The sequence below is a fragment of the Scatophagus argus genome, chromosome 11 (assembly GCF_020382885.2).
Source record: "Scatophagus argus isolate fScaArg1 chromosome 11, fScaArg1.pri, whole genome shotgun sequence".
NCBI classification, from domain to species: Eukaryota; Metazoa; Chordata; class Actinopteri; family Scatophagidae; genus Scatophagus; species Scatophagus argus.
In genome coordinates this window covers 17,209,906-17,228,270 of record NC_058503.1, presented here as the reverse complement: position 1 = coordinate 17,228,270, position 18,365 = coordinate 17,209,906, and the positions used below count along the sequence as shown (strand labels likewise).

The 18,365-nt window shown below is 39.6% G+C and overlaps 1 protein-coding gene across 1 annotated transcript; it reads right to left on the bottom strand.

Moving 5' to 3' along the window:
• Positions 1 to 12,962: 12,962 nt before the first annotated feature.
• LOC124067127 (histamine N-methyltransferase-like) lies at positions 12,963 to 18,292 on the bottom strand. Its single transcript, XM_046404215.1, has 7 exons — positions 16,879 to 18,292; positions 16,622 to 16,764; positions 16,247 to 16,299; positions 15,433 to 15,540; positions 14,768 to 14,898; positions 14,312 to 14,405; positions 12,963 to 14,159 (listed from the first exon to the last, which is right to left on the bottom strand). Exons 2-7 carry the CDS (start codon positions 16,753 to 16,755, stop codon positions 13,807 to 13,809), a joined length of 873 nt encoding a protein of 290 aa, XP_046260171.1. The 5' UTR covers positions 16,756 to 16,764; positions 16,879 to 18,292; the 3' UTR covers positions 12,963 to 13,806.
• Between the last annotated feature and the right edge of the window lie 73 nt (positions 18,293 to 18,365).

Below are 18,365 nucleotides of genomic sequence, written 5' to 3'. Positions count from 1 at the left end.
CTACATGCATAACCCTCCAGGGTCAGGACTTAAATTACTGCAAAACCATTTCCAAAGCAGTTCTTAATATGATTTTATATTGTGCTGTTAGAATATGCATATTTGTGCCAATTTGTATTGTAGTGAATTTTTTTCCACCTCCTGCATGTTTGATCGGTCTAACACCAATTAGAATTTTAAGCATAAGCATCTAAAACCAGCACTACACTAAAGAAAAAAACAGAAAACCATTCAGCTTTGGTTAATTCTTGTAAAATTACAACAGGGAGGGGGAAATAAATAACATGTGCATGTTTTAAAATATATATATTTTTTTTAAATCAGCAGGCCTTGAAGTATCTGACAGCTAAATGATGTGGTGGTGAATCATAAGTCTCCTGCATCCTTCACTTCCCATCCTCTTCCTGTGTTGATCATACAGTAGGTCAGGTAATATTTGAATGCTGTTATTACTTAGCTTGCTAATGAAAAGATGAACGCAGCAAGCTCTCTAATGGTTTGCTGTGAATGTCAGCAGGGACAATAAATTAAGCTGTGACACAGCACTCTGACCCAGACTGGCATGCTTTCCAGTTGAGTGGAAGTCATCTTACAGGATCACTGCAATTTGTTCACATTAACTCATTGATGTTTGGTATACTCAGCGCCCGACATTATGGCTGAAGTCGTCACTCCTGAGAAACACACACTTTCCATGGAGCTGTTTGATGAGACAGTCCATTTTCAGCAGCTTGTGTTTCTGTGTGCATGCAAGCTTTACTGAAGGCACACACCATAGCTGATTCAATAGCCTGAGACAATGTTGAAATGCTACCTGCGCCACTCTGTGAAATCAGGCACAACTGTAAATGCCTTTCTATCTATCATAATATACTCTACGGGTTCTAAACTCTAATGTGAACTTTTAATGTACCATAAAAAATGTGTTCATTTAAATTGACGTTAAACTTGGTCAGGTTACAATCCACCCAGAAGTCATCTCTTCACGAGTTCTTTGTATTATCTTTTCTACTGCATCATCTTCATGCACATATTAAACGCTGCCAGTCAGATCTGACGTAAACTGCAATCTATTCTCGTACCCTTAGGGATCTACTGGGGTTCACTGAATGAATCTCAAAACATCAGAGCAATCACTGCCTGTGCTGAGTGGCATTCCTCTCTACACTCTCAGTGTAGCAGCCATGTTCCGCTTCATTTGAGCCGACATCCGGCCAGAGAATGATCTGAGTGTCCAGAGGAGTCTTCCCTGCCATTTTGTGGGTGTCTGGACGTCTTGGGCTCCTTTGTATTCATTAGCAGGCTAGTCACAGCGGTGCGATGGAGCATATCCTCTCAGCAGCCCGCAGGGACTGTCAGCAGAGTGACGGAGACGGATCGCAGGTGGACCAGCGAAGAGACCTGCCATAGATTAACTCGTCTGCCAGCAGGGGGACTCGGTGGTATCATTTGTTTTCAGCTCAACAGAAAAATTTTCTAATTAACCTTTAAATGTATTGCTTTATGTTGCATTTGCAGTGTGGAAAGACCACTGAGCACCTGCCGAACTTTTCTTTCAATCCTTCACGAAATGGCATATGTAAGGCTGAGTTCCTGTCGTTCAGGCTTCTTTATACGTGCACACTGTATGTGCCTATCACAAAATGTCAGCTTGGGTTTGCCTTGAAAGGAAACAGTATAGTATTGATCCAGGATATATACTGAGGGACCATAATAGAAGTCGCAAATCTTGATTGTGTGTTATTTAAGAGAGTGAGAGCGTGGAAATGAACAGTATGCAAGTGCTTTCATCAGCACACACAACCAGAGAAGCTTCACACAGGAAAGCATATCTGAGGAATACCTCATATGTAGTGATAAAACCCAACATCATCTAGCAGTGAGGCTGCAGACTGCAAAAGAAAACAATTTTTTCATAAAAAAAGAAAACACAATGAAATTGACAGCACCTGCGTCATGATTCCCCTACAACACATGAGGGTTTAGCCAGTAATAACCATGGAACATGGAAGACGAGATCACGGTAGAGGACCCTGAATTGATTAACTGATAATTGCAATCACATTGCTTATAAAGCTCATACAAAGTTCACAGCAGACTTGGACTCTGTGTGTCCCAAACTGCATAACTCCTACATAACCAGAAGGAAAATCACTTAAGTCAAAGACGCTCTGTGCTTTATCAAGTAGTAGTGTTTCATACTGCCACTTTTAATAATCATCACCACAGTCTTGGATACGAGACATGCTGGTTTTGAACTGCCCATGAGAAGAGAGAACATGCAAGAGTCTGTCCATTCTTGTTTAAAGCCCCGTATTTTCTGTCAGCTTTTCTCTTTTTAGAGCACGCCTTGTGAAATTACTTTTCTCTGACTCACTTGTTTCTCCAACTGTTGTCTCTCCTCTCATCTTTCCACTGTGTGAGTGCATCTTTCTCACTCACTTGAGTCACTGTGCTTTTCAGAACGGTGATAATCCTCAACAAATTATCAGTTTTACGTCGGGGTCCAGATCTGGACTGTGGTCTGCCTAGGAGGATGGAGAGGGACAAAAGTATTGCACCAACAGGGATTTTAATGACATCGTATTCTAAATATGCAGACAGCTTTTCAGCAATAGCAGCTTCCACTCTTCTGGGAAGGCTTACCACAATATGTAGGAGTGTTTTTGTGGGAATTTTTGTCCATTCACACAATAGAGCATTTGCAAGATCAGGCACTGATGTTAGATGAAAAGTTCTGAATCTCATTTCCAGTTCATCCCAAAGGTCAGAACCCTGTTTGGACCAGTCAAGTTCTTCCACACCAAACTCATCCAACCATGTCTTTATGGAGTTTGCTTTGTGCCCTGGGACACAGTCATGCTGGAATAGAAAAGGGCCTTCAACAAACTGTTGGAACAAAGTTGGAAGCACAGCATTGTCCAAAATGTCTTGATATGCTGAAACATTAAGATTTCCCCTCACTGGAAGTAAGGGGATTGGCCAACCGATGACAAACAGCTCCATACCAATACTTTTGTCTATATAGTGTATCATAGGCCAGTAAATCTATTTCAAACTAACCAAAAGGATAGTGACTGTTTGTTGAAATCACCAGACCAGTTTGTGAGTTTGACTTATCTCTTAGAGTGTAACCAAGTGGACTCAGGACATTTAATGTCAAACTTCATGTTTACCATCAAATGTTGCCCCCTGGGCAAGAGACTGTCTCCTCTGCAAATAAATCCAAAATGGCTATCCCTAGAAGATTTCCCCAAGCCTAGAGAGGTTCATGCTTTAGATTAAAAAATGTGTAATTCTGTAGCCATCTGGCTCGAGAAAGGAATTTAAGAGCTGTGTGGATGCCAGCCCAATGCAACATCTTGGAATGGGCTATTGCTTTTCAAATGGCTCTGGGCTGTGTCCCCTTCCATGTATTTGTGCAATATCATCAGCTTGTTTTCTGTCTGCCCTCCCCTCTTCCCAAAGTTTAAAAAGTAATCTTTTCTCAGAGCAAGGCTGTTTTTTTGATAAGGAATCTAAACTGGGTCAAGGACTCAGAGTAAAGTCATTGAACAGTAATTAAAGCACCCGCCGATGCCACAGTTCAAACTGTCTCCACCATGAGCTTTGAGATAGAAATCCATTCAAGGATTTGGAGAGCCATTGTTTCACTTTCCCCATGGGTAAAATCATTTCTTGCTATTTCTTTTTCTGGGAAGCCGAGTCTGTAATTAAGAAAGCTGAGTTATTATCAAGTCACTGGAGAGACTGAAGAAGTGCTGCCTGTTCACCTATAATGTGCAATGTCCACTCATTTAGTTGAGTGGCAAAGTGTGATTTTTGTAAACAACCAGAATTCTGTGCAGCTGAAGTTTTTGCTAATACAAATTTTGTCACTTGTAAAACCTGGTATAAAAGCAAAAGCCACAAGTTATGGATGTGTTACATTTTCTGTAACTGCACCATAGATTTGAGGAAAGTGATATAATAGTTTCGTGCCAATTCAATTTAAAGTCAAAACATCATAGTTCAAAGCTAAAACAACACAATATCTATCTATCTATCTATCTATCTATCTATCTATCTATCTATCCTCTATCTATTCTATTCTATCTACCCTCTATCTATTAATTTTTATTATATCAGACTGATTCCAACATTTTCTACTAAAAATTCAGTTTTGTTGGTTCCTCATGTAGGTGATATTAAACATATCATAAAACATTAAGGTTTTATATCAGAATTAACATTCCAAAATCATCGTTTTCAGAACCCAATCACTGTTAAGAAGCCATGAAAATCAGGAAGAGAAAAAAATAAATAGAAATATATGTAGATCTGTAGAACAATATGCACACTAATAATCTCACCAATGGGACCACCATTGCCTTGTGAAATTCATAATCCCTCTCTGTAAGAAGATGATATTTGGCAGCTACCTCCATCTACTGTAACACTGTGCCTGTGGTCTTTTTGTTTCTTTAGGAGAGCCTCTGGCTGAGCATTTGAAGTTTTTAATCTGGCGTTCTGGAGACTAAGGTCACCTTTCACTATTCCCCCCTCTCTTTTTTTTATTTGCTCTTGCTTAGTTCTGGTAACCCCTGCCATTTCACACACTATTAAAAGAAATCTGCTAATGCAAGGAGCGGGGTCCTTGGCTTGTGGGATGGAAAATGATGGCATTTCTGAATTCTGTCTCTCTTAAAAGACCGTAGGCATCTTGTGCAGGGTTTATGACCTCAAGATTAGTCACTTTTTGGAGCTGGATGTACTGCCTCGGGCTATTTCTGCCAGAAACTGATTTTCATATTGATGTGCGACGTTGAGCCCTCTCTAGTCCACATATTGGCTCATGCATCACCTGGACTCTGCAGCTGTCAAGCCTCAGTGATAGCAAGTGAAGCAGACAATTCCTCTGTTAATAAATAAACAAGTGAGACACTGCCAGTACATATTATATTCCTAAAGCTGGAGGCATCGAGCTAGGCACTGCACATTTCATTACCATTAACATTGCATGATGTTCAATCTCAATTTTGTCCTGATTTCCTTTCATGAAGCATAATTATGACATTTTTATGGATTACTTGCACACCAATCAACAATGCTAATGAATAACTATATAGTACACACATTCAGGGTTGCCATTCATTGTTGCTCATCAGGGCACATTTGTTTGTATTTGAATTGGCTTTTTATTCATCAGAAAATGGAATACAAAAATGATTACAAATTAGAAACCTGATATTAAGCCCTATTGGTATCTTCACATTTATGTTTAAGTAGCTTCTTTATGGACAAACTACTGACACCCGCAACAGCAAGAGTTGGTTAAAAAACATGCAGTATACTCCATACTACTGGCCTTTCTACCATTGCCAGTGGAAAAAAGAGCAGTTGGGGAATTACATGGAGCAGAGCTTTGCATGTATTACACAGTAGAAGACTAAGGAGAGATTATCCGAGGCCAGATGTGTCTCTCTCCAAGGAAAAAAAAAAACAAAAAAAAAAAAACATGCTGTCCGCTAAGAAGCAGCTATATCCTGCCGCTGGTAAGCGTCAAGCAGCAGGGCGTCAGCGGTCGGTTGTCTGGAGCATCATGCCAGCTGTCTCTGAATATGCAAGATTTCAGGTTTAGGAAGCGGTTGCCTTTTAATGTTGTCGACATATCATCCATCATACTTAAACAAACATTTACCAAGTTGACTGATTGACGGTAATGCAGCATTAGCCTCTGTTTCCTCAGAGACAAATGTCACTCCTGTTTATGCATTTCTGAGGAAGGAAAAATGTAGAGTTCAAATTTGTCTGTGAAAAGCCTTGTAAAGCTATTTCCATATGCAGCACAGGATACGAGAGAGCGTGGCGAGGCTAAACCAGCTCTAAAACAAAACTGATGTATCATTTTTTATTTCTAATATCATCACACTCTTTTTTTCTGGCTTAATTGTCAGGAGAAAATGTTCTCTGAAGAGCATCCCAAGGCAACGACACTGTAGTTCATGAGCTATGACTCCAGAGCAAAGAGCGTGCTTCTCCCAGTACAGATTGCGTTTTATTGAACCAGGGCTTGTCAGCATTTTTGGTGAGCTGGTAAAATATAATTGTGTCATCCTTTATAAAGCAGTGTTGGGGTGACAGCACCCACAGAAGCTTCATTACTCTGCTTTTTATTGGGGTGTGAAGAAGAAGGGACATTCTGTTGGTGATGAATAACATCTCTCTCTCATGAAGCCAAGGTAAAACACACTCACAGCTGTGGTGTGCTCCATTTGATGTACATGGATCATTTAAAATGAAATCAATTCAGCTGAAGAATTAGAGCTGGTAGCTATAATGGTTTTTATCTGACGCCCATCAATACCTGCATTGATTTGCTAGTAGGATCGAACCTTGCGAGAACTGAGAGCAAAAAAAAAATGCTACACACACACAAATATATGAACGACCTCGCGACAAATGCAGCACCATGTGACATCCATTAATTCATCATGATTTTCCTCAAACGGCTACACTGTTCGAGATGCAGGGAAATCCAGCCTAAGTGTTGTGAATATTTAATAATACCATAGCCTTGAAACTTTAAATCCCAAACCCCATCATGTTTTTATAATAACATGAGACACGTGCATATGTTCATTACTTGGTTGCCTGATTTTATGTGCTGCAAAGCATCCGTCTCTTTTCTCTGCAGGAGTTTAATCACTGATTCAAATTGTAATCGTTTCAAACAGTTCAGAAAAAGCAAAAATGTACAAAGACTATCATAAAATGCTACCATCTGTGGCTTGCATTGATTCTCACTGGTAGTCAGTGTTGCAGGGGAACTCCTCAACTTGTCTCGGTCTCTGTTATATGTGAAGAAGCTTCAGACTGACGACTAAATGGGATAGCAAATACCCCTATTTACCTTCACTGTGAATTGTCAAGTTAAACAACTTTATTAACTTTGTTGTGTTCAGATTCTCAACAGGGTTGTAAGCACCTCTTTTATAGACAGAAAACAGAACCGTTTGACAATTTAGGAGAACATTTCATTAGAATGGGTTTAGTTGGGAACACCGGTGAGGCGAAATAAAATGTAAGGACCCAGGGATCCTGATCGTAAGTTATTAAGACGGAGGGGTTGCTCCAGGGACCCTCGCTTTAAATAGAGCTCCAAAGTTTCCAACTTCATTTCATATGCACAATCAAGTCCACACCCATGAGAGGGAGGATATTTAAGATCCAATGAATGGATGTGAGCCAGAAACGGCATTTAATAAAAGCAAAAGACGAGATACTAGTTGATTAATGCACTGAAGAATAATAAAGCCATAGCAGATCTGCAGGGAAATGTAAGGTCTTATTTTCTTTTTTTCATGACGGGGATTAACTACAAATATCCTCGCTACTGGTATTAACTTCTGGCAGGACTGCACTGTGTCATGATCAGTTTTCACTGCAAGTCCTGTATCTGTTCAGTAACATAGCTGCAGGAGAGACAGACATCATCTTCAGTAATAACAGTAATAAAACACAGCAGATATCATCTGTAGGGTTTAACTGATAAGGATTTTTAAAGGCCTCTGTCATTACACGGAAGTCCTTGATAGCCACTATGGCAATATTCAAGTATTTTTTTATTTGGACATTTTCCTGCCAGAATAGTGTTAAGATTTTTCCATGTTCATCCCCTGCAACAGCATCACTAAACCTCTAAACATTAAATTATTTATTTACCTATGAATTCCAGACTAATGTAGCCTTGAAGTGTGAGCACATAGACATATAAAATGTGCAGCAATTTATCACGTTTCTTGGGGAAAACTCAGTCACAACTCTGATATCCGTCAGTTCATAAAATAACTGTTCCTTAACCAGTCAATCTAACCTTCATCATCTGATCATCTGACCAAAAACTACACAAGCAAAACAGCTAACATTGCATTGGGTATTTATGTTTTTTTTTCTTCCACATGCCACAACAGTAAGTGACAAGCAGAGCCCCAAACACTGAAGCATGTGAGGGGAATTGGGGTGTTTAGTGAGGGTAAACGTCACTGAGTGTAATTAAGGAGGATCTCGCCCTCAGGAACTCTCCCAGTTTGACAAAGTGAAAAACTGACAGTGAGAGTCACTGTTACTTTTATCAAATGAGCAAATATAGGCTTAAAAGAGCATGGCTTAGAGTCAGTATCAAGCTGTTTCTCAAAATTGTTATCACCGTTTGTCAGGCACATATAAAATTCTTTAGAAGTAATCTGTTTTTCACTTGAACTTTTTCCTCTCAACAAGAGAAGTTTCACAGTTGCAGCACAAAAACAAAAAGGCCTGAACTTGAATATATAATTTATGAATTCACTAAATGTGCTGTGTTATCTGTAATTGATCAAGATATGAACAGAAGGGTCCAATTAGTGGTGTTTTTGGCCTGGTTTATCTCTCACACTACTGGTACAAGATGTGGCATACAGAATAAATATTGTGCCATCACTTATCTGTGGCAATTTTCCAGTCCTGAAAATCTGACAAGAAGGCCTCGGATCACTAGATTAATGAGACTGACAAAGGTAAACTTGATTAGAGCGCAGTCACTCCATTCCACTCACACTTTCTGATTTGTGGTTAATCGTCTTGGACTGATTTAAGCCTGCGAGGTTGTAGGATCACTGCTATCTAGCACAATTTAACTTCAGTGACAGAAAAATACAGAATTTTGTAACTGGAATTTCTGACAAGTCTTATTGCATTTTAATTGATCTGGGATTTTAGAAATGAATTTAGGAAAAAAAAAAAATCCTCACAATCATCCGTCAAACAGCCTTTTTCTGCCGGACGAAGACCTGTGGAGGACACCTGCTATATAACAGCAGCTGCTAAACAGGACTAATTCTCCAGAATGAAATACGCCGCAGAGGCCAGCCATTTACAGGACTGGTATCAGAGCTATATTTCAAGGCCCGGCAGTGGTCTCTGGCCATTAAAGAGCGTGTGATGTATTTTAGGGCCAGTGTATGTCCTGCTCTAGTCTCAGAGAGGTCTGCGCATTGACATGATGGTTGATAGAAGACGCATCTGGTCTGGTACCAGCTCTCCATACAGAGAGGACCGAAGGGGAGGAGCTGAATTAAAGAAGATAGACATCTGAAGAGTCAATTTGGCCCGACAGTGAGCTTAGACACACCAAAATGCCATAATTCTTTTATCTTTAGAAATAAGTGGGATGGAAGTGGTTTTACAGGCAGGAATGTGTAGAGATATCAACACTAAATACATCCTGTGGTATCCACGTTTATTCAAAGCCAAACTATTCACTGTGAAGTCACCTTCAACAAAATGAATTCTTTAATATCAAGGATGAGTTTGTTCGGTGGAGTAGGAAGAGTTAAGGTGTTGGTTGGTCTCCGTGATTTTAATGATGTCTTAAGAGCTACAAAGAATAATGTTTGTGCAAGTTTTGAAAAATATGTTTCTCTTTCATTTCTCCTGAAACATCGTGGATGCAAATTTTTTGATGGCAAAGATGCATCCTTTTGATACCAAACCTTGTTCCACTATTTCATTTATTCCAGGATAATTAAGGCAACCTTACATGAGATCATGTATCTTCTCTAAGCCTCAGCACAGAAAGGCAACGAGTACACATAAAGCAAACGCTTTCCTAATGTGTTTCTCTCAGAAATTCATACATTTAAACCAGACTTGCCATTTAAGCACATACGCATACACCAAATGTGGACCAAACTGTCTTTATTGTTTGAAACAAGTCAGTAAATCAGGAAAATAATAATAAAATAATAAAAATGTAAATGTAATTACTTCACAACACTGTCACTACAATGTCAAGCTAGGGAGGGTCAGGTGGAAATATAAATGTACATCAAACGCTCTGAAGAGACATGGTTATTATGCCATCAGCTAATGAACAATTAGCAGGCAGTAAATAAAAACAGTCAGCAGCGAACAATATAACAATATCCTGCTGCTCGGAACTTCTAAGCATCATCAATCATTTCCAAAACAGGGTGATCTGTGAATATTTCATCACATTTATCTAGCAGAGAACTTCTTTGACGATAAGACACCAGTTGGCAAGTGAAGCAAATAGTTCTTGAAGAGCATTAGCGGCAAACAGTGTCTTGAGGTTGATTATCTCAGTGACTAATGCTCTGTCACTCTGTGGTATGAGAGGGCCCAGCGAGGACCCCCAGTAATGGAGCCTGAGCAGGTGCTGAAAGCTCACTGACATCAGGGGGGAGTGCACTGACAAGAATTTCTGATGAATTTCAATTACTGATCTATTAAAGCTAATGAGGTAAATGAGCAGCCAGAATGCATTTAGGAGATAGCTTGAGACAAGACCTCAGTGGTTTGATGTGATTTTGTGTGAGCGCAGCCACAGCAGACACAATGAGTTAAAAGTGTCTCCTTACTGGCTTGCTGAATGGGAAGTGAACATACAGGGATCAAACAGTAAATGTCTCCAAAGGAGACGTTAGGCATACTGTTTTTGATCATGTTTAATAGAAGTTGGTGTTCTCACACTAGGCTGTAACGCCATGTCTGTGAGATCAGTGCGCCATCTACTGGACTTCCTAAGATAGTGCACAGACACAGGATCACCTGTATTCTAGTACCATCTGCTGGCTTTAAGCTGAACAGCATGTTGAAGCTCCTGTCTGAAAAGTATCAATAAAAAAGTTTTCATTACTGATTTAGCTCTCTGTATAATCCTGAACATGTGATTTGTCTGAAGGGAATTAGCGACAGTGTCCTCATGATCGTGCTCTTATTCAGTTACTTTGTAAGAAAAATGTGGCCATAGTTTTAGCCAGAAAACCAAAGGTGCTCCAAACTTCAACATTTTGTGTGGCACTCTGCAGGACCATATTAGCATGGGAGAATGTAATGACGCTGCAGAAAGATCATTGCATGCTTTAGGTTGGTTTTGTTTTGATGTAAAAGTGACACAAACTGACAGCTTTTTACTGTTATCCTAAAAATATCAAGTAGGCTGGTACTGCCAAATTTTCTTACGTTTTATGCGTTTACGCTTGACAGTACGATGGCAGCCATTTGTGTAGCACACCGTCTTGTTATGCACTGTAATGCCAGAAGAATCAGCATATTAACATAGCAGAATATTTCCCAACAGCTTATTCACAGTTAGTATGGTCTTCACTGTTTTTCCTGGCCTACTTAAATATTTGTCTGTAGTGATGCACTCAGTTATAAGCACCAACTTATAGGTAAATTAAAACATTTTTGTTCTTCAGGGATACATGTGTTCAAAATCTAAAATTACTGCTGACTCAAACATCTGTCACCGAAGGAGTAGGAAATTAGTGAAAGGGAGAGAGCGTTCAGACCTCAAAAACTGCCAGCCATATGCCAGCTGTATGCATCTTCTTCTGTGCCTTTTATAAATATATTTGTATGATTAATTTAACAAATATTTACAATAATTTCACTTATTTATCATTAAATTGACCTATGAAAATTGAACATTCATATTATACCATATTTGCATGATGTGCTGATTTTGGTTAACTGACGTCTGACTGGATTTAATTTACAAAATTTATGACTTAAAAATGTTAAATTACTGTTAAGTTACAATAAGGACGACAAGTTTAGTGTGTATCTATATCTTATTGCACTGCACCAAGTGTAACTATTCAATTTTGTGTATTATAGCAGAATATTCAGTATTTTTCTAAGCATACGCATGGTGTCGAAACAGAAAACAGCTGTGTTGTTTGGTGTTTTTAGTAGATCATCTGTCAGGGACAGAGTTCAGGGGAAACTTCAATTTGACCTTTTGGACTGAAGCTGGCATCCGTGCCAGCCAGTATGTTTTCTCTCACTGTAGTTCAACCAGCATCACTTCTGTCAGGGGGTAAATATAAATGACTATTAATAGTGCTAATTGTGGTTGAAACGGTTCTGCTGAGGCTCCCTTGTGAGTTCGAGCTGCAGTGGAGGATTTAGTGGGGAGCTAAATAAATCTCATAGCTTACACAGATACTGACGAGTACTCATCTAGAGGGTAACCCAGCAAAACAGAGGAGAGAACATGTAAAGTCCAGAGGTCAATCTAAAAAGCAAAGTCGTACCACCTGAACTATATGTATTAACCCTTTTGCAGTCACATTTGTCTCGATGTTTTTAAGTTGATGAAGACCATCAAGACCATTGTCTAAATTGTCTGCTCATATATTATTGACATGTAAAACATTTATAAGATTTAGAAATTTCTCTATAGGTGAAAAATGACAATCATTCTCTTTAGCAAATAGTTGCCAGTCGAACTTAAAGGGGTTAAGTTAGTCTCTTGTTGCCTGTTTTGTTACTCATTACTTACTGCTAGAATCTGACAGCCTTTTGAAGTTTAATAACAAGCTACATGGAAATTTCCAGCCTTGTTGCACACCCAGTGCTTTTAATTCATTCTGTTATTGCTATTGTGGGTTGCTTTGCTTGTATCTTTCTTAGTTAGCTTCATTAATAATTCCCATTTTAATAACAAACATGTCCCCCAACTGCCACACCCCACTGAAGGACTGAAAGCAATTGTACTTATGTATTTGACCTGAAGTTCAACTTTCAGTGTAATGTTCAGTCTCTGCATGTCCTCAACACACCCCATATTGTAAAAAACACCCAAGCCTCCTTCAGTACACAGTGTGTATGTGTGTGTGTGTGTGTGTGAGATGATTCAACACCAACACTCAACACTGACATATGAATTTTCATGTTGACTTTGCAAATAGTTGCCTACTTATACAAATGAAACAGTCCAATATATACGGTAGTATATCTGTCTGCCAGTTGCAAGTAGTGTATGTATTTATGTAAGTATGTGGGCAGGGAAAGACAGTAAGGTGTGTCGCTAAAATATGTTTTGCAAGAAGTTACAAAACCTCAGAAAGCAAGAATAGAGACAGCTGTCTCATGCGTTCTGTGACGGCAATCAAGAACTCTTCAATGTGCAGCAGTAGGATGTAGGATGTCTTTATTGGACTCCACGTGAGGTTCTCACCACATGACAGGTAGGCCTACAAGTCAGCAAGTGAGATCTAAGAGGAAATTGGTGACTATCTGGGTTTTATCTGTGTGTATTCAGGTTCCGTTTTTACCTTAGTTTTGGTCAGGAAGTTTGCTCATCAGCTTACAATAAAATACAACATCAAATGCCCCCAGGCAGTCATGAGATGAGAACAACATAACAGGTTCTGATTGATTCTCAGGAAAAATAAACTTCTTCAGATCAACAGTTTGAGGTGTGGTCTCAATTTTTTAATTACTCACACTTATTGTTATAACTTGCCCCAGTGGTGAGGTAGGCTGTAAAAGTGGAACCCATTGTATTTGACATCAGTTAATGAGTATGTTGATATTGTTGGAGTAGTTGGAAACATTACTATTAGTAGTAGGCAAATAAGAGTACTTCGTGCCAATGTTTGAGAGAGGGAACTGAGAGTCGGCTAATAACTCTCCGTTGGTTCATCACTGTGAGTGAGCCCTGTCATAGGTAGGTCATAGGTGTGCACAAAATGTCTTCATTTTAGAGAGAGGTCCGACCTTGGTTTGACAGTATCAATTCAGAACTCACCACAAAGCCAGAATTGAGTGTGAGATATTTGAATGCAGTTGCTTTTTCTAAAGATATAAATTGATTTTGATACAGCTACAGAGTAAATGAGGTGAATATGACTTAAAAGACTGAAAACTAGAGCGCATGGTGAACTTAATCTTAGCAACAGGCAGATATACTGTGCTTAGGTCAAATGGCAGGGTAAAGTGAATGCAAGAAGAGAAATCAGAATTATCTTCTCATACTCAAGCATGAATGAGTATGCAGCTCAGATTGCTGTTGAAGAGTATCCTGCCATCTTTTTCAGCGCTGCACTTGTTTCTGAGAAGGTCTAACATGCCTGCTCTAATCTCTGGGGTGAACGACTCGTAGAAGTGATCTTTAGCTGTCATGAAATTCAGCAGAAGTTGTCCAGTCTGGCTGCTTGGATTGAAGCACTCTGTGATGTCGAAGGAATTGGGAATGACGTGCTCCTCATACTTCAGGCCCTGGCTCTTCAGGCAGGCAATAACCTGTCCTGATGATCGGTACTCTGTGATGGCGTCGACACAGAGCTCCTTCTTGTACGTCTTCCACAGGGTGTCCCAGCCACCTTTTTCTGAATAATATGAGATGAAAACAGATACATTAAGAAGAAATATATTTTTCTTACTTTCATACCAGTCTTATTTCCTTATCTTAATTTTTTTATAGTAAAATGCAGATTGTTACATATCTTTGCTGAAGTCAGGAGGAGGAAGAGCTACTTACCTGCTTCAATGATGATCATAAGAATGCCGTTGTTCTTCAGAAGGCTGTGGTAGAACTTGATTGTACTGGCGAGGTCATCCACATAGTAGATCATCTGTCACAGAGAGTGTGTGGGGAACCTTTAATAAGACATTTGGATTGAAGCTGCCATCAGTGCAAGCCCACAGAATGGAGTGTTTTCACTCACTGTAGTTCAATCAGGGACGCTTTTGTCAGAGGATAAAATCTATATGACTATTAATAGTAACTGTGTTAAACATCTGTTTGGCAGGAAGGGTTACGCTGCGGCAGTTCAAGCAGCAGCGGAGAGCTTAGCTGGGAGCTCAACAAATCTCATAGCCTACACAGAGTGAGACACTGACAGGTTTACAGTACTTGTTCAAGGGGTAAGCCAGGACCCCAAAATCTTCAGGTCATTTCATCATTAGTGACTATCCTCAAACCAAGTCATAATACCTGAATCATGTGAATGAAGTCAAATTTCTTGATGTCTCCCTTTGCTTTGACTTGACTTTCGTAGTCCTCACTATTCATGATATGCCAAGCAAATGGGATCTTCTGAAGGTTGGGCGTCTTTGCTACCAAAGCTAAAAGACAGAAACAGATGTTTACAGCCAGATGACAACAAAATGTTAATAACAATGATTTTGGTTCAGAAAAAAGGGCGGCACGGTGGTGCAGTGGTGAGCACTGTTGCCTCATAGCAGGAGGGTTCCAGGTTCGAATCCCAGTCTGGGCCCTTCTATGTGGAGTTTGCATGTTCTCCCTGTGCCTGCGTGGGTTTTCTCCGGGTACTCCGGCTTCCTCCCACAATACCAAACACATGCACATTAGGTTAATTGGCTACTCTAAATTGCCCCTAGGTGTGAGTGTGAGAGTGTGTGGTTGTCCGTCTTTGTCTGTTGGCCCTGTGATTGACTGGTGACCAGTCCAGGGTGAACCCCGCCTCTCGCCCGTAGTCAGCTGGGATAGGCTCCAGCTCCCCTGTGACCCTGACGGATAAGCGGTATAGAAAATGGATGGATGGTGGAATGGTTCAGAAAAAAAGACAGAAGAAGGTGAAGGGACAGAAGAGAGGAACGTGCAGACATTTCACCGGTGGTGTTTTCAACAGTCAATACCTTTGAAGTTGTCTGTGAGCTGAGAGCTGCCCTCCACAATGTCAGCAGTGATCGGCACAGCTGGGAACGCAGACTGAAGCAAAGTGAGCATCTGGACGTCCACCTGCCCTGGAAGAAATCAGGTAGCCTCAGTGAAAACCTGCTTCATTGTGAAAACCAACTTTTTACAAAAAAATGTTGTTGAATTGATTGAAAACTAATTTCAGTTTGATGTATCAAATATATTTGGGTTGCAAAGAAGAGGGAGCAATATGAACAATATTTTTATGGGCGCTTGACTATTGAGTTGAGACAGACTAGAAAAACGGTGTACCCTTTAAGCTACCTGTTCACTCTCTTATCCACCACATTCACTGTGCATTCTGTTCAGCCTCCCACCAACAGCACATCAACTAGAAATACATTAATAGCTGCAGTAAATTTCCTGTGTCAAGATTTCCAGCTTCATGTAATAAAAACATTCATGAGTATGCTTGAAATCTACTTTGCATTTATACGTATATAGACAAACTTTGACACATTGTTTTAACTTAAATGCATATGCTCAGGAAAGAAAACTGCTGAGTGGTACATTAACCCAACATCTATGATTCAACTTTACTTTGGGTACATCCTGTATCTAAATATTGTATTTGCCACAGTTACAGTAAAACTGATTTGGGGGGGAGACTTGAGTTAAATTTGTGTCACATTTTTGTCTGTAAGAGAAATACTGAACATGATAAAATTGCAGAACTGTGTATTTCCTTCTTTTACTTCCTTCAGCAACATGTGTTCATGCAACAGTTACCTGTTGCTTTGTCTCATCACATACCTCCACCACTTCCAACACCAAGAACATCCAGACTGCTTTTGCCTGCCCCAGCTCTGCATCAACACATGACACATGGAAAAATTAAAAGTTGAAATGGCATAAATATATAAATAAATCGATGCATCTATCTATCTATCTACCTATATACTATCTAGATAGACATATAGTAATCTAAATTACTATATTAATTATAATTACTATAGATATGTAGATAGTTAGATTTTATCACCCAACAAGTCCTGTGGAAATGTTTGTTTTATTGCCAGCTTTGTGCCCACATCAAATTACAGGCAATTTCATCTTAATCTTCATTAAGTTAGAAGTTGAGCTAAGTTATCCTTTGTTTTTAAACTGCACAAAAAATGTAAAATGTACCTTTTAAATTCTCCTGGCAGGATGTTGTGAACACACTGGAGAATGGCCTCGTGCTCTCCAGAATGTTCTAAGTAGAACTGAAAGCTTTGGACACTACTGCCCTCATAACAAGTCTGCTTTGCTTTTGCAGCCATGACTAGATCCTGCAATGTATTACACATAGTTGTTTGAAGTCAAATAAATAACGATGGTTTATGCATGCAAAAACTAACTGCAAAAGGTTTCACATCAGTTATGCAAAGTCAGTGTCCAGTTACCTTGAATCTGTGGAGAGCAAAGTCAGAGAGCTACTTGTTCTTCCACTCTTAAGCTGCAGATTTACTCCCCCTCCCACATGGTGGTGGTAGGGCCTCCTCCCATGAACCTCTATTACATAACTATTGAAACCTGAACTTTGCATCAGAGCCAGCGGCAGCTGTGCTGTCAGATTCCTAACGTATTCCACAACCATTTTGAAACCAGTGATGTCACTGGATTTTGCTGACAATCCAAATCTCTTTTACTGTAACATGTAATTAAAAACAACAAGCTGCATGTCAGGTTTTGGCTTCTGATCGGTAATTTTGAGATGCGGTGTCCATTGACAGGGATGCCAAACTTTTCCTGTTTAGCAAAGCAAAACTTCTGCAGCTCCCACATAAAAATGCTGTAAGGTGAGTTTACTACACGGAATTGAACAGATATTCTTGTCATCTTCAGCACAGAACTTGAGATGAGACTGACCTTTAAAGTGAAATGTGAGAGAGTTGTTCTAGTAAAGTTGTCAAAAATTAATGAATACGTGAAAAGATGAGGATTAAAGTTCACACACACACACAAACACAAAAAACTGGAAACTACAAATCATTAAAATACCGCATACCTCCACCAATGATACAAAATGTTCTAAATATGTGATTTAAAACAAGCTAACCAACACAAATCCAGCTTTGTTACAACAGCAATAAGAGGTTTGAGTCCACCAGCTGACTGACCAGCTATTTCATACTTCCACCCAGTGGCACTCACACAAATGATCACAACGTTCCTTGGCCCTTAGCTTAACATTTTCTCACATTTCACTGAAATGTATCCAATAGTTTGTCAGTAACGCTCAAAACAAACTGAAGGGCGTCTCTGTCAGGGGTCAAAACGCGAACTGACAAAGTAACAAGGAACACTTGTGCAATAAATTGCAATTCAGGACAACTACATTGCTGCAAGTATTACTTTTGTGAAGATAAGAATGGTGATACTGTGCCAGAGGTGTTAATACAACTCAATGGTAATTTGCAGAAGGCAGTTTATTGCCTTGTAATTACATTATGCTGAAGAACCACAGAGCTTTCATGCGCTTTTCAATTCAGTCATTACAAGTCAACCAGTTGTTTTCGGCAATGTACTTATTTATTTATTTGTGTGTGTGGTTTGGGGGGGGGAGCTGGATGGAATCCAGCTGCAGACTAATCATTACTCCTCCAGATTAAATTCATACACAACTGTCTGTAAAAGAGCAGCTCCTGTTACAGATGTGCTCTTACCAGCGGTGCCTCTGTGGGTTTTACAGGTAATTCTCAAACTGAACTGCTATAAACTCCACCGCTGATTAAGCTGTCCTTTCAAAAAATTGCACGGATTGTACTGTGATTTATAACTCAAGGTGTAAACATTAACAACAGACATGCTGTCTGACTTGGTCCAAAATGTACCAGTATTTAGGTAGCAGTAGTAGTATTTTGTGTTTTTTTGTTTTTTTTTTTTTGCT

Coding starts and splice junctions, on each gene's coding strand:
- LOC124067127 (XM_046404215.1), bottom strand. CDS start 16,755: ATGGCTGCAAAAGCAAAGCAGACTTGTTATGAGGGCAGTAGTGTCCAA. Junction 16,300..16,621: donor CTGCCAGGAGAATTTAAAAG/GTACATTTTACA, acceptor GTGTTGATGCAG/AGCTGGGGCAGGCAAAAGCA. Junction 15,541..16,246: donor TGGTGTTGGAAGTGGTGGAG/GTATGTGATGAG, acceptor GATTTCTTCCAG/GGCAGGTGGACGTCCAGATG.